Genomic DNA, 15,294 nt, shown 5'->3' on the forward strand with positions numbered 1-15,294 from the left:
AACTAGTCTTAGATATATTATTCAGGATTACTAACTTTAATTTGTGTGGAAATACTCAGGCTGTGCACGCATGTGTGTGTTTAAGTCTGTGTCTGTTAGGAACATGATCTCTGAGATATGCTTTAAAATACCCAAGCAACAAAAGGGGGAGAGAGGGGACAGATAAAACAAGAATAGCACATATTTTTCCAATTCATAATCCTCTATGTGTATATGCCCATACGAAAAAATTAACACACACATATGAATGATGCAGGGCTTTTTGGGGGGGTTGGGGGGGTGGAGGGGTCTGGAGGATGGGGTTTCACTCTTGTTGCCCAGGCTGGAGTGCAATGACACAATCTCAGCTCACTGCAACCTCCGCTTCCCGAGTTCAAGCGATTCTCCTGCCTCAGCCTCCCAAGTAGCTGGGATTGCGGGCATGCGCCACCACACTCGGCTAATTATATATTTTTAGTAGAGATGGGGTTTCACCATGTTGGTCAGGCTGGTCTCGAACTCCTGACTTCAAGTGACCCACCTGCCTCAGCCTCCTAAAGTGCTGGGATTACAAGCCATAAGCCACCACGCCCAGCTGAATGATGTAGGTTTTTAATTTTTTCATCAATAGTAACAAAATGCAACTTTCATCTTTCACCCTACATCATGTTTCTGAGATTTGTCCATGTTGACAGATGAAGATATAGTTCACTTTACTGCATAATAGTCTATTGTATACCATGATTTATCTATTCTCTAATTAATGAACATTAAACAGTTTTCACCTTTATAGACACCATTGCAATGAACATTCTTGCACATAAGAGTTTCTCTAAGGCAGCTACCTAAAAATGAAATTTCTGAGTTATTGAGTATATGCAGATTTAACTTTACTAGATAACTGCCAAATAGCTCTAAAACTAGTACTGTATAAGAATTCTTATTCCCCTCCAAACTAGTAGGTGGGAAAAACATCAGGTAGTTCATGTTTTTAACTTCTATTTCCACAGTTCCTACTAAGGTTAGATATGCTTTTAGATATTTTGTGGCCATTCAGGTTTCCCCTATTTTGAACTGCATTTCACATCCAGTCTGACATTTCTAACTGCTAGATGTCCCCTCCCCACTGATATCTAAAAATCAGTATGCCTCAAATTAACCGATTTTTCCTCATACTCGTATGTCTTATCCTATGCCCTATGTTATCAATAGCACTATCACTTTCTTAATCACATCATTCAGGCCATCTCTGATGTCACTTTTTCCTGCTCTACTTCATTATTCCCCATATCCAATCAGTGTTGCTTTTTTTTCTTTTTTTGAGACAGAGTCTCGCTCTGTTGCCAGGCTGGAGTGCAGAGGCACAATCTCGGCTCACTGCAACCTCTGCCTCCTGGGTTCAAGTGATTCTCCTGTCTCAGCCTCCCCAGTAGCTGGGACTACAGCCGAGCACCAACACCACGCCCAGCTAATTTCTGTATTTTTAGTAGAGACAGGGTTTCACCATGTTGGCCAGGATGGTCTTGATCTCTTGACCTCATGATCTGCCTGCCCCAGCCTCCCAAAGTGCTAGGATTACAGGCATGAGCCAGCAGGCCCACCTCGGTGTTGCTAACTCTTATCAGTACCACCTCTAAACTCTGGTGTTGCGATTAAAGGAAGAGATTCCGCAGGCAGATTTACTAGGTTTAAATTTCAGCTCTATCAGTTATCGATCATTATGAGCTTGGTCGCAATCCTTAAATTCTCTGGGTGTCATTTTTTCTCATCAATAACACAGGAATAATAATGCCTGCTTTATGTAGTTTAAATTTTACCCAACAGCAATCAAATCCACAAACCTTTACTCTCTAACTAGCCTAATCTGAACTCTCAAAATACATCCCTTATGAAACTCACCACTTATCTGTTATGTGTTTTATCCCTCTTACTAAACTGTAAGCTCCTTGAAGGAAGTGTTTACTTATGTACCCTTAAAGACTAGCACAGTGCCTTACCACAGCAAGTACTGAGTAAATATTTGTTTTAACAGATTAACTAGTAATTTTGTTTCTATACTAATTAACGTATTACAGAAACGCTTTGGACACTTACGTAATTGCTCTAGATTCCTTAAGAGTTTGCTGTGTGGTACAGCATTGAATACAGTAAGAGTTCAGAAATTAGCATGGACTGCAAAGCAGGAAATATTTCATTGAACAGGTGAGTTCCAAAGGAGGCACAGAATTTGCATAGACAAAAGAAGTAAGGGTATTTCAGAAAGAGAAAGTAGGTAGGGCAGGTACTCAGTTCAATCCAATAAACATTTAGTGCACATCCACTATTTGCCATCTTAGTGTCAGGTGCTGAGGATTCAACAATAATTGCCTTTCGACCTTTTCAAAAAGGAGAAAGACATATACACCAGGTATTCCACACTAAGTACTCAATACAATAACTCAAGGATATTGTGATAAACATATATTTGGTCTCTGCTCCTGGTTCCTGACACATTGCTCTTAAAACCCTTGGAATCTCTGGAAGTGCTGAGTGTCTTTTGTATGATAATGAGATGACCAGTGGCTGGGAGGCCCTAGGGAGCTTCAAGACGGGGCTAGTCACCAGAAGGACCAAGTTATGATTAGAGGGTTGAGACTTTCAGCCCCACCCCCCAACTTCCACGGAGAGGAGAGAGGCTGAAGGTTGAGTTTATCACCAACCACTCATGATTGAATCAATCATGCCTATGTAATGAGGCCACCATAAAAACCCAACGAACAGAGTTTGAAGAGCTTAAAGGTTGCCAAACACAAAGAGGTGCCTGGAGGATAGTGCATCTGGAGACAGCATGGAAGCTCTAAGCCCCTTCCCACATGCCTTGCCCTGTGTGCATATTTTCCATCTGGCTGTTCATCTGTATCCTTTGTGATATCCTTTATAGTAAGTAAGCAAACGAAAGTAAAGTATGCCCCTGAGTTCTGTGAGCCATTCTAGCAAATTAATCCAATTCAAGGTGAGGCTGTGAGAAGCACAGGTAACAACCTGTGGCTTGTAATTGGCATCGTTAGTGGTGGCAATGTGACTCAGCCCTTATCCTGTGGGAAATCTGATGCTCACTCCAGGTAAACAGTGTCACGGTTGAACTGAATCACACGGACACCTGGTTGGTATCCATTGGAGAACGGCTGATGATTGTTAGGAAGCCAGAGGAGGAAAATGAACCTGCAATATGTGGCTAATTGAAGAGACTGTCTAAATATGGGGATTATATGCAGGTAGAACGTTAAGATACAACAGTAATCCAAATCTTAGATATGGAGGCCTAGGAATTGGTGGGTATGAATGAGATTAACAATTTATTTAGCAAGGCTCAAAGAGACTGCTAGAAACCCTGACAATTGCGTGTTTTTTTTGTTTTTTTTTTTGAGTCAGCATAGCAGCAGGAACACTGCAGTCCATTTCAGGTTTCCCTATAAAACAATACCTTCTAGCCACAGTGCTCTCTTGCTTCCCACACGCCAATGGTAACCTGTTGAATATTCTAGTAATTCTGAACTACAATGAACATCTGTGTTCAATTATTCAAGTGTTCCTGTGTATAAAACTTTTCGCTCAAGTTGATTTTCAAAGAACCAGCTTCAGAATTGGAGGTGGAGCAAGATGGCTGAATGGAAGCCTCCAGGGATCGTCCCCCCTATTGGAACACCAATCTGAACCATCATCCATACAAAAAAAGCACCTTCATAAGAACTGAAAATCAGGTAAGTAAACAAAATACCTGGTCTTAACATCATATTAAGGAAAGAGGCACTGAGGTGGGTAGGAAAAACTGTCTTGAATTACCTATATCACCCTTCCTTCACCTCCTGGCAGTGTCCCCATGGTGTGCAAAGAAAATCTGCATCTGGGGGACGGACGGTGCAGTGATTATGGAACTTTGCATAAGAACTCTATGCTGCCCTGTCATAGCAGAAAGCAACACAGGGCAGAGCTCAACTACTGCTCACGGATGGAGAACTTAGAACAGACCTAGCCAGAGGTAAATCACCCATCCCAGTTGTTGAAACCTGAGTTCCAGCAAGCCCCACCACCAAGAGTTCAAGTGCCCTGAGGTCCTAAATAAACTTGAAAGGCAGTCTAGGCACATAAGGACTGCAGTTTCTGGGTAAGTCCTGGTGCTGTGCTGGGCTCAGAGCCAGTGGACTTGGGGTAGACCTAGTGAGACAGCCAGGGCAGCCAAGGGAATTCTTACATCACCCCTCTCCCAAACCCAGGCAGCTCAGCTCAGTTCATAGCTCCAACAGAGACACCTTCCCTCTGTTCAAATACAAGAGTGGAGAGAGTAAAGAGGACCTTGTCTTGCAACTACGAGCTTAGCCACAGTAGGAGAGGGCACCAGGCAGAGTCCTGAGGACCCCATTCCAGGCCCTAGCTCCCAGACAACACTCTTAAACAAACCCTGGGCCAGAAGGGAATCTGCTGTCTTAAAAGGAAGGACCCAGTCCTGGCAGAACTCATCACCTGCTGACTAAAGAGCCCTTGGCCCCGAATAACCAGCAGGGATAGCCAGGCAGTACTTGCTGTGGTCCTTGGGTGAGACTTGGGAGACATGCTGGCTTCAGGTGTTACCCAGCACATTACCAACTGTGGTGGCCACGGAGACAGACCCCTTCTGCTTGAGGAAAGAAGAGGTAAGAATAAAGAGGATTCTGTGTTGCAACTTGGGTAATAGCTCGACACAGTGGGGTAGAGTACTAAGTAGGTTCCTGGGGTCCCAGATTCCAGGCCTTGGCTCCTGGAAGACATTCCTGGACCTGCCCTGGGTTAGAGGGGAGCCCCATGGCCTTAAGGGAGAGACTCAGAACTAGCAGCATTCACCACAAGCTGAATGAAGAGCCCTTGAGCCTTGAGTGAACATCAGTGGTAGCCAGGCAGCTCTCACCATGGGCCTGGAGCAATGGCGGCCATAGGAAAAGACTCCTCTGTTTGAGAAAACAGGAAGGAAGAGTGGAAAGGACTTTGTCTTATAGCTTGGGTGCCAGCTTAATGCTTAGCCACAGCAGAATAGAGCACTACGTAGATCTCTAATGTATCCAACTCTAGTCACTGGCTCCTGAACAGCATCTCTGGACCCATGGAAAACTCACTGCCTGAAGGGAAGAACACAAGCCTGGCTGGGTTTGCCACCTGCTGACTGTAGAGCCCTTGGGCCTTGAGTGAACATAGGTGGTAGTCAGGCAGCAGAACTGCAGGCCTTGGGCAAGACCCAGTGCACTCCCAGTGGTGGTGGCCACAGGGCTGCTTGTGTTGCCCCTCCCCCAGCTACAGGCAGCTCAACACACACACACACACAGAAAGAGAGAGAGAAAGAGAGAGAGACAGACTGACTCTGTTTGTTTAGAGGAAAGTAAGGGAGGAGAACAAGAGTCTCTGTTTGATAACCCAGGGAATTCTCCAGGATCTTACCCAAGACCACCAAGGTGGTACTGCTAAGAGTGTACAAGAGCCACAGCATTACTGAGCTTGGAGTGTCCCCTAAAGCAGATATAGCCGCAGTGACCAAAGACTTAGATAACAACACCCAAGTGCCTTCAAGTACTTGGAAAGCCTTCCCCAGAAGGATAGATACAAACAAGTCCAGATTACAAATACTGCAAAAATACCTAACTCTTTAATGCCCAGGCACTAATGAACATCCATAAGCATCAAGACCATCCAGAAAAACATGACCCATCAAACAAATTAAATAAGGCACCAGTGATCAATCCTGGAGAGAGAGAGATATGTGACCTCTCAGACCAAGGATTCAAAATAGCTGTTTTGAGGAAGCTCAAGGAAATCCATGATAATGTGGAGAAGGAATGGGAATCCTACCAGATAAATTTAATGAAGAGATTGAAACAATTACAAAGAACCAGGCAGAAATTCTGGAGACGAAAAATGCAACTGACATACTGAAGAATGCATCAGAGTCTCTTAAAAGCAAAATTGATGAAGCCGAAGAATTAGTGAGCTTGAAGACAGCCTATTTGAAAATACACAGAGGAGACAAAAAAGAATAAGAAAGAATGAAGCATGCTTACAAGATCCAGAAAACAGCCTCAAAAGAGCAAATCTAAGAGTTACTGGCCTTAAAGAGGAGGTAGAGGCAGAGGTTGCACCATTGCACTCCAGCCTGGGCGACAAGAGAGAAACTCCGTCCCAAAAAAAAAAAAAAAAAGGAGGTAGAAAGAGCAGTAGAAAATTTATTCAAAGAGGTAATAACAGAGAACTTATGAAACCTAGAGAAAGATATTTATCAATATTCAAGTCCAGGAAGGTTACAGAACACCAAACAGATTTAAACCAAAGAAGATTAACTCAAGATATTTAATAATCAGACTCCCAAAGGTCAAGGATAAAGAAAGGATCCTAAAAAGTAGCAAGAGAAAAGAAACAAATAATATACAGTGGAGCTCCAATATATCTGGCCCCAGACTTCTCAGTGGAAACCTTAGAGGCCAGGAGAGAGTGGCATGACATATTTCAAGTGCTAAAGAAAAAAAAAAAAAACTTTTACCTTAGAACAGTATATCTAGTGAAAATATCCTTCACATACGAAGGAGAAATAAAGACTTTATCCTAGACAAACAAAAGCTGAGGGATTTTATCAATGCCAGACCTGTCCTAGAAGAAATGCTAAAGGGAGTTCTTCAATCAAAAGGAAAAGGACATTAACAAGCAATCAGAAATCATCTGAAGGTACAAAACTCACTGGTAATAGTAAATACACAAAATATTAGAACACTGTAATTGTGGTATGAACTACTATCTTGAGAAGACTAAAAGATGAACCTTTTAAAAATAATAACTACAGCTTTTCAAGACACAGATAGTATAATAAGGTATACATAAAAACAACAAAAAGTTAAAAAGTGGGGAGATAAAGTGTAGAGTTTTTATTAGTTTTCTTTTTGCTTGTTTGTTTGCTGCTTTATGCAATCAGTGCTAACTTGTCATTGGCTTAAAAGAATGGCTCATAAACTATTATTGACAAGCCTCATGGTAACCTCAAATCAAAAACATACAACAGATGTACAAAAAATAAAAAGCAAGAAATTAAAACATACAACCTGTGAAAATCACTTTTACTAAAAGGAAGGCAGGAAGGAAGAAAAGGAGGAAGAGAAGACCACAAAACAACCAGAAAACAAGTAACAAAATAGCAGGAGTAAGTCCTTGTCAATAATAACATTGAATGTAAATGGACTAAATTCTCCAATCAAAAGACGTAAGAGTGGTTGAATGGATTAAAAACAAACAAACAAACAAAAAACCCCCATGACCCAACAATCTGTTGCCTACAAGAAACAGACTTCACCTGTAAGGAAAAACACAGACTGAAAATAAAGGAAAGAAAAAAGATATTCCATGGTTGGGCGTGGTAGCTCACACGTGTAATCCCAGCACTTTGGGAGACTGAGGGGGGTGGATTGCTTGAGGTCAGGAGTTTGGGACCAGCCTGACCAACATGGTGAAACACCGTCTCTACTAACAATACAAAAATTAGCCAGGCAACGTGGTGGGCACCTGTAATCCCCGCTACTCAAGAGGCTGAGGCAGGAGAATCACTTGAGCCCAGGAGGCAGAGGTTGCAGTGAGCCAAGATTGCGCCACTACACTCCAGCCTGTGTGACAAAGCAAGACTGTGTCTCAAAAAAAAAAAAAAAGCCAAAAAAAACCAAAAAATAAAAAAAAAATACATATGGCAAATAAAGTCCTAACTGAAAGACAAGAACATCTTAACATGTGGCTTATAAAAAGTAAGCATAAGAAAATCAGTTAAAATTTATTCACTTAACAAATATTTATAAAATGTTCACTATAAGGCAGACACCATGCTAAATACTCATGGAAGGATATAAAGATGTAAAAATGTGTAAGAGCCAACAGTCTAGAGGGGAGATAAACTCATAAACCGTCCCAATTGTTACAATGGTGGTGTGAGGCACAGAACAAAGCATATTTCTTTGTTCATGGGTAGTACCTGGTAACAGGCAGAGAAAGCTTCACAGAAATGGTGGTTTAAACTGTACTCTGGGCTGGGCATGGTGGGTCACACCTATAATTCCAGCACTTTTGGAGCCCAAGGCAGGCAGATCACCTGAGGTCTGGAGTTTGAGATCAGCCTGGCCAACATGGTGAAACACCATCTCTACTAAAAATCCAAAAAAAAAAAAAATTAACTGGGTGTGGTGGTGCACGCCTGTAATCCCAGCTACTCAGGTGGCTGAGGCAGGAGAATCACACGAACCTGGGAGGCGGAGGCTGCAGTGAGCCGAGACTGCGCCACTGCACTCCAGCCTGAATGGCAGAATGAGACTGTCTCAAATTTTAAAAAAAATGACAAATAAATAAACTGCACCCTACATCACCTATTAGCCTCTTTCCCTTCTCCTAAGTCACTCCTCATCATAGGAGAAGTGAGTTAGAAAAAGAGTATGCATGCAAGTGACTGTATATGAATATGCAAATGCATGGATAAAGGACAGTGGAATAGACTTAACTAGTAACAGTCTCTGGAGGTGGAAATCAAAGACACCTTTCTCCAGTCTGTCCCTGGATCTAAGGCAAATAAAAAAAAAGGATACCTTAAAAAAAAATTACAGATATCATTAAAGTGTATTTGCATATACCTTTTATAATTAAAAACTAATTTTAATGATCAAGGGGAGAAGGGGCCTTGCTTCATGCAGTGTTAGTAAAAAACAAAACAAAACAAAAAAAACCAGAGCAGTTCTATGTGAAAAGATGACAAACCTGGTAGGATCCACTTCAAAGCTAACATGCTGCCAATCAGAGGATGTGATCACAATTCGTAATAAAGGATCCAGGAGTTTCTGTAGATAGGTAGCACCATATACCTACAGAAATGCATGAGTAGGAGTTGATTATGCCTGCTCCATATATTTTACCTTAAAAGAAGACAATCAGTCCTGCACATTCTGTACATAATCATTACTTGACATACGTCAGCACACACATGCACACAAAATGAATGATACAAACCTTGAAACAGAAAGTCATTATTTTACTGGCCAAGCTGTTGCCTCGGAAAAGAGTCTGCATGGAGTCTGCCAACTCTACTTCTTTTGAAAACATGTTCCAGAGCAGTTGGTAGAGTAAATGCCGAGAATCAAACAGAGTAACCAGAACTCGAGCTAGTTCATCCTGAGAACAAAACACAATCAGCTTAGCGCAAACAATCCCATTTTTGTTCTTAGGTAGAAAGCTAAAGAGTAGCAAAAATGTAAACCCAAAGTTGACAACCACTTGTTAAATTAAGGCAAATGGTGACTGATTAATATTTATCCTGAGATTTAACTGTGTACATTGTTTATGATAGATGACTATATACCATGCCTACGATAGCTGTTAATTCCAAGGATTAACTGGTGAAAGCTATTGAGAGAGGCCTAGGCTTTACCAGGAGACAAAACCTCCAAGATTCAGCTCAAATTACATCACAAAATGAAAGAGAACACAAACAGAAGATGACAGTGAAGAATTTAGTTTGATTTGTACAAGCATTTGCACAGAGCAGAAATAAGACTGAAGATCAGAAGAGTTCTACTCTCTTCTCATACAGTCAGGGGAACTCAGTGAATACTGAATATATACTAGGCAGAGACATGACAAAAACAGAGACTATAGGATTTTTGAGAAATCAGGAAGAAAAGGAATTGGGTATTCAGAACCTAGAGATCAGTCAGATTTACATACAAAGCTAGGGGTGTAAGGATGAGGGGTGAAATTCCTATCTATTACCTAAATGACATCCTTTATAACTCCCTGTAGTAAAGCAGTTTGGGGTACACTCAAGAAAAAATGATCTAATGGTAAACCACTGTTTAATCACATGATAAGAAGAAATTTATAGAGAATAGGGGTAGCTATAAAAAGATGCCTCAATCCTCAAGCACTAACAACCAAGGCCAGGATTATGGCCCATAGCTCTCTAATTCTTGCCTGATCCTAGGATTACAATAATGTGATAGGTGAGATCTGGCCTAACAGAAAATTCCTTCTCAAAGTCATATAATATAAAACTCAACAAATTAAAGCTACTTGAACTTAACTGATTTTTTTTTTTTTTGAGACGGAGTCTCGCTCTGTCACCCAGGCTGGAGCGCAGTGGTGTGATCTCGGCTCACTACAAGCTCCACCTCCCAGGTTCATGCCATTCTCCTGCCTCAGCCTCCCGAGTAGCTGGGACTATTGGCGTCTGCCACCACACCCGGTTAAAATTTTTGTATTTTTTTTAGTAGAGACAGGGTTTCACGGTGTTAGCCAGGATGGTCTCGATCTCCTGACCTTGTGATCTACCCACCTAGGGCCTCCCAAAGTGCTGGGATTACAGGTGTGAGCCACCACACCCAGCCCTTAACTGATTCTTAATTTAAAAAATTACTGAGTATTTTCAGTGCTAATTATAAATAGGTGCTAATAAGATAATTCAGAACATCCATTTTCAAAACATTTGAACATCTGTGAACTAATTTTAGGCTTCAAGAAGGTTTCAATAATTTGGGGCTGTTGCTAATCAATGAGTGTAAAATTTCAGTTATACAAGGTAAGTTCTAGAGATCTGCTGTGCTGCATTGTGCCTACAGACAGCAATACTGTATTATACACTTAAAAATCTGTTAGAGGGTAGATCTCATGCTACGTGTTCTCACCAAAATAAAATATCAGAGGAGAAGCATTTCAGGTGGTGGCAGAAGCAAGGGTGCTCTAAGGCAGAAACAAGTCTAACAAGGAGGGACAGAAAGGTAGCTGGTGTGGCTTTGGTGAACAAGAAAGAAAATAGCTTAAGATGATGTTAGAGATCTCTGAGGCAGGGCCCAGATCAGGTACAGCCTTGTAGGACAGGATAAGGAGTTTTAATTTTTTTTTTTTTTTTGAGACGGAGTCTCGCTCTGTCGCCCAGGCTGGAGTGCAGTGGCCGGATCTCAGCTCACTGCAAGCTCCGCCCCCCCCCCGGGTTCACGCCATTCTCCTGCCTCAGCCTCCGGAGTAGGTGGGACTACAGGCGCCCGCCACCTCGCCCGGCTAGTTTTTTTGTATTTCTTAGTAGGGACGGGGTTTCACTGTGTTAGCCAGGATGGTCTCGATCTCCTGACCTCGTGATCCGCCCGTCTCGGCCTCCCAAAGTGCTGGGATTATAGGCGTGAGCCACCGCGCCCAGCCAGGAGTTTTAATTCTACTTTAAGTACAGGTATAAAAAATTTTACTTTAAGTACAGGTATAACAATGACAGATTACCTTATTAGTCATAATTTACTATAACTGAAATCAGTTTTGGTACAGTAAAAAGCAAATAGCTTTTTAACACTGGAAAGGAACAACAACACTTCTCAACGTTTTAGCATGTATTAAGAATGATGTGATTTTAGGAAAATTTTTCATTAAATTAAGAGAGAAACCTAATAGCCATATGATGTTTTCAGTGTTTAAAACAAATATCATAATATCAAATGCAAATAAAAAGTACTTAAATTTTTAAAAAATTGTATAAGACATTCTGGGGAAAAGAATAGCAAACTGGAGGTAGTACACAGGCACAAATCGTGGTTTCGAGCTCCAGTGTTGCAACAACTAACTAAAATTAGGTTTAACCTAATTACCTTATCAAATATATGAAGACACCAGAGTAGATCAGCGATTTTTAATCAGTGTTTAAACGGAACTTTTTAGTAGGATGGAAAGATATAGAACACCAGTCAGCTCTAGCGGTGCAACCACTTCCCTACAGCTGAAAAATCACCTAACTAAACATCTTCTAAGATTTCTTCTGGGCCGAGTGCGGTGGCTCAAGCCTGTAATCCCAGCACTTTGGGAGGCCGAGGTGGGCGGATCACAAGGTCAGGAGTTCGAGACCAGCCTGGCCAATATGGTGAAACCCCATCTCTACTAAAAATACAAAAAATTAGCTGGGAGTGGTGGCGGACGCCTGTAGTCCCAGCTACTCAGGAGGCTGAGGCAGGAGAATCGCTTGAAGCCGGGAGGCGGAGGTTGTAGTGAGCCGAGATTGGGCCACTGCACTCCAGCCTAGGAGGCAAAGCGAGACTCCATCTCCAAAAAAAAAAAAAATGATTTCTTCTGGCCCTAAAGTTTTACCCATTTATTCAACAAACACTTACTGAACAAATATATTCTGAAGGATTTGCTATATGCCAGGCACTTTTCTTTCCCGCTTACTCTATGCACTTACCCACTGAGAACAAGGAACCACATTGGCCAGAGCCATCGCTATAGGGAGTTCTCCTTGATCACCCATCATTGTGACCAGTTCCACCAATCTCTCAAACCGATCAGCCAATACCGTTTCTGCAAGTGTGTCAAATTCTGTGCCTTGTTGAAGGATTTTTGTCAGAACTTCCATAAATGTAGCTCTTGTCTGGAGATCCTTGTGGTAACCTAAGCCTAATGTGGACAAACAGATGCAAACTTACTAACATGGCCTTGCTGAAGTAATTTTTGCTTATCTTACATGCCAGTTCTCTAGGTTTTGTATTTCTATATGAAACTTTCTTTTGATCTCACCTATGGAGTGCATGAGACCACTGTCTACGTTGGCATTGAGTAAGTTTGACATTGCAAGGACTGTACAGTGCCTCAGTGATGCCAGCCTCCGAGACATGCCACGTTTCCTGCCACCTGTTTGTGCATTTTCATCTTCAACTTCACTGCAGTCATTCAAAAGGTTCATAAATAATGTGAAGTATCTGAGAAATAAAAAGACTGACCTTTACGTAGGGAAGGCCGTATCAACTAGAAAGCTAACCAGACATTCCAAAACAATCATATGTGCATGGTGTGACTGGCCCTGGGTTAACTGTTTCTTTCCTCTCTCAGGATAACCAGCCAGGGTGGCTCATTATGAAGTGTGCTATGTTGGACATGATTTTAGTTGATATAGCCTAGTATACCCTTCATAACATAAGCATCAAATAGATGCAATGTTACCTGGTTAAATGTGTCACTTTTAATGCTTAGTATATAAAATTAGTGGTCCAAACAGCTTAGACAATGTCACTTTTGTAAATGACTTAATGAAGCAATCTGGGTTTTATTATAAGTAAAATTTCACTGATCATATTATTTTCTTTAAAAAAATCACAAAACACAGTTATTTTCCTATCCTAGTCCTGTCATGGGGATTATTTGTTTTTGTGTGTGTGGTGGGGGGCTTTATTTGCTTTTTGCTTTATGTTCTTTGGTGACCGAAATTTACTTAAGAAATAACTGTGATTTGGCTTCCATCAATTCCACACCATCTCCTTCTTCAGGCTGCAGAGGGAGACCAGCTAGAAGTGAAACTACTGCTTCCATGCTTGCCTGGTCCAAATCTCTGGAAAAAAAAAATTTAGAGACCATAAATCTTTCAGGCTCTTTTGCTTCCCCTCAAATAAACGTCTTACTAACAGATATAAGCCTTAGGAAATATCTATTTCATTAAACAAATTATTAGCACAACCCAAATAATTTGAGTTAATATGCAGATCCCAGAATACAAAATCATCTCAAATGGGATAAGGTAATACTTTCTACAAAGTAATCTTGGCAAAATGATTACCTTAAATTTAGAATGTACAATTAGCCCTCTGTATCAGTGAGTTCTATATCCATGGATTCACCCAACCATGGACTGAAGAAAGTTGGGGGAAAAAAAAGTAGGGTTTCATCTGTACTCAACATGTGCAGATTTTTCTTTGTTGTTATTCCCTAAACAATATGATATAACAAATATTTATATAACATTTATATTGTATTAGATATTACAAGTAATCGAAAGATAATTTAAAATATATGGGAGGATGTGCATAGTGTATATGCAAATACTATGACATTTTACGTCAAAGACTTGAGCATCTGTGGATTTTAGTGTTCAAGGGAGTGAGATGTGGGGAGGGGTTTGGGGAATGGTTTCTGGAACTAATCTGACAGATACTGAGAGAAGACTGGATTTTAAAGCTAGGCTTGGTCAAAGAAACATATGTGAATGCTTATTATACAGTCCATAGTGTTTAATCACTTTCTGATATGTGTTAATAAGTATTTATCATTAAAGCAAACTTAATTATTTCCTTTTTTTTCCGTCTCTGGTGCTTGAATCAGGAAATCAATTATTTCTTAGAAAGATTCAACACAATGAGTTCCTCAAGTAATACCTTTATCTATCTAATCATAACATAAATGCAATCTGAGGCTTTATGTATCTTATTTCCCAATAACGCTACACTATTCTTCATAACCTAGCAACACTAACTTCCCAAACATATCGCTCTTTCATATTTATTTTTACTGAAAGTCTATCAAAAAAAAAGCAGTAATAAAGATTAGTATCTTTACATATTTCAAACACAAAAGTTTGACATCTAAAAAGTTTAAATACACATAAAATACAAGTATAAAGCTGTAATGAAGTAGTTATAATTCTCACAGTAAAATCCACTAATACTTGAAGGTCATTCTCTTTTTTACCTTGTAAGACATTTTACATCATCATCCGCTGCTTGGTTTGATGTTCCCATAACCCAGTCTGTCAGGTATTCTACCATCTTATTCCTATAGAATGGTGGAGAAAAGAGAAACAGCAAACAATTTTTTTGAAGCCACACACACACCTTTAGTCATGTAAGATTTCTTATAGTGCAAATAATTTGCCAGATAACCTAAGTGACATGATAACTTTATAAAAGAGATACTGCTATCACAGACATACAAGCCAGAAGGGAACAAGCAACATGGATATTTACCCTCCATTATGGCCCTTAGTTATGGTATCAGATTGGAAACAGAATCAAATTCTTAGCTCAATTATAGCACAGTTTTAGAAAAAGGGAGCACTGTCACAGGCACAAAGTTTAGGGAAATTTGAGAAGAGATGTAGAGAAAAATAAACATGTAAATTGCTCTCTTTTCATGTCCTCCTTTCTACCAATAACCACATATCTACTCTTTTCCTATACTTCATTGAACATATTAAGATTTACAAGACCCTACACTGCTCTTTTGAGAACTCACCTAAATTTCATCTCTTGGCAAAATGAGAGGTCATCTCTCCTTGCCATCATTACTTCAACTAATTGACACAGTTTTGTTTTTATTTGAATCGCATGGACCATATTCCCAAGCACACGAACATACCTATATAGACATAGAAACAATAAAAAAATTATCAGATATAGACAAAAGAGAAGGCATTCAAAGTACTTTAGTCATCAAGTAAAATGAACTAAATTTAAGTTTGAAAACAATAAGATATTACTTAGAAAAGAACATACACAACTT

The 15,294-nt window shown here is 40.4% G+C and overlaps 1 protein-coding gene across 1 annotated transcript in view; it reads right to left on the reverse strand.

Moving 5' to 3' along the window:
• Positions 1 to 15,294, reverse strand: part of NF1 (neurofibromin 1) — a 294,673-nt gene that overhangs the window by 133,279 nt on the left and 146,100 nt on the right. The window contains 7 exon segments of the mRNA XM_033184286.1: positions 8,758 to 8,861; positions 9,007 to 9,168; positions 12,212 to 12,423; positions 12,544 to 12,725; positions 13,235 to 13,351; positions 14,485 to 14,568; positions 15,028 to 15,150. Coding sequence (XP_033040177.1) covers positions 8,758 to 8,861; positions 9,007 to 9,168; positions 12,212 to 12,423; positions 12,544 to 12,725; positions 13,235 to 13,351; positions 14,485 to 14,568; positions 15,028 to 15,150 — 984 coding nt within the window.

The sequence above is a fragment of the Trachypithecus francoisi genome, unplaced genomic scaffold (genome assembly GCF_009764315.1).
Source record: "Trachypithecus francoisi isolate TF-2019V2 unplaced genomic scaffold, Tfra_2.0 Lachesis_group20, whole genome shotgun sequence".
Taxonomy (NCBI): Eukaryota; Metazoa; Chordata; class Mammalia; order Primates; family Cercopithecidae; genus Trachypithecus; species Trachypithecus francoisi.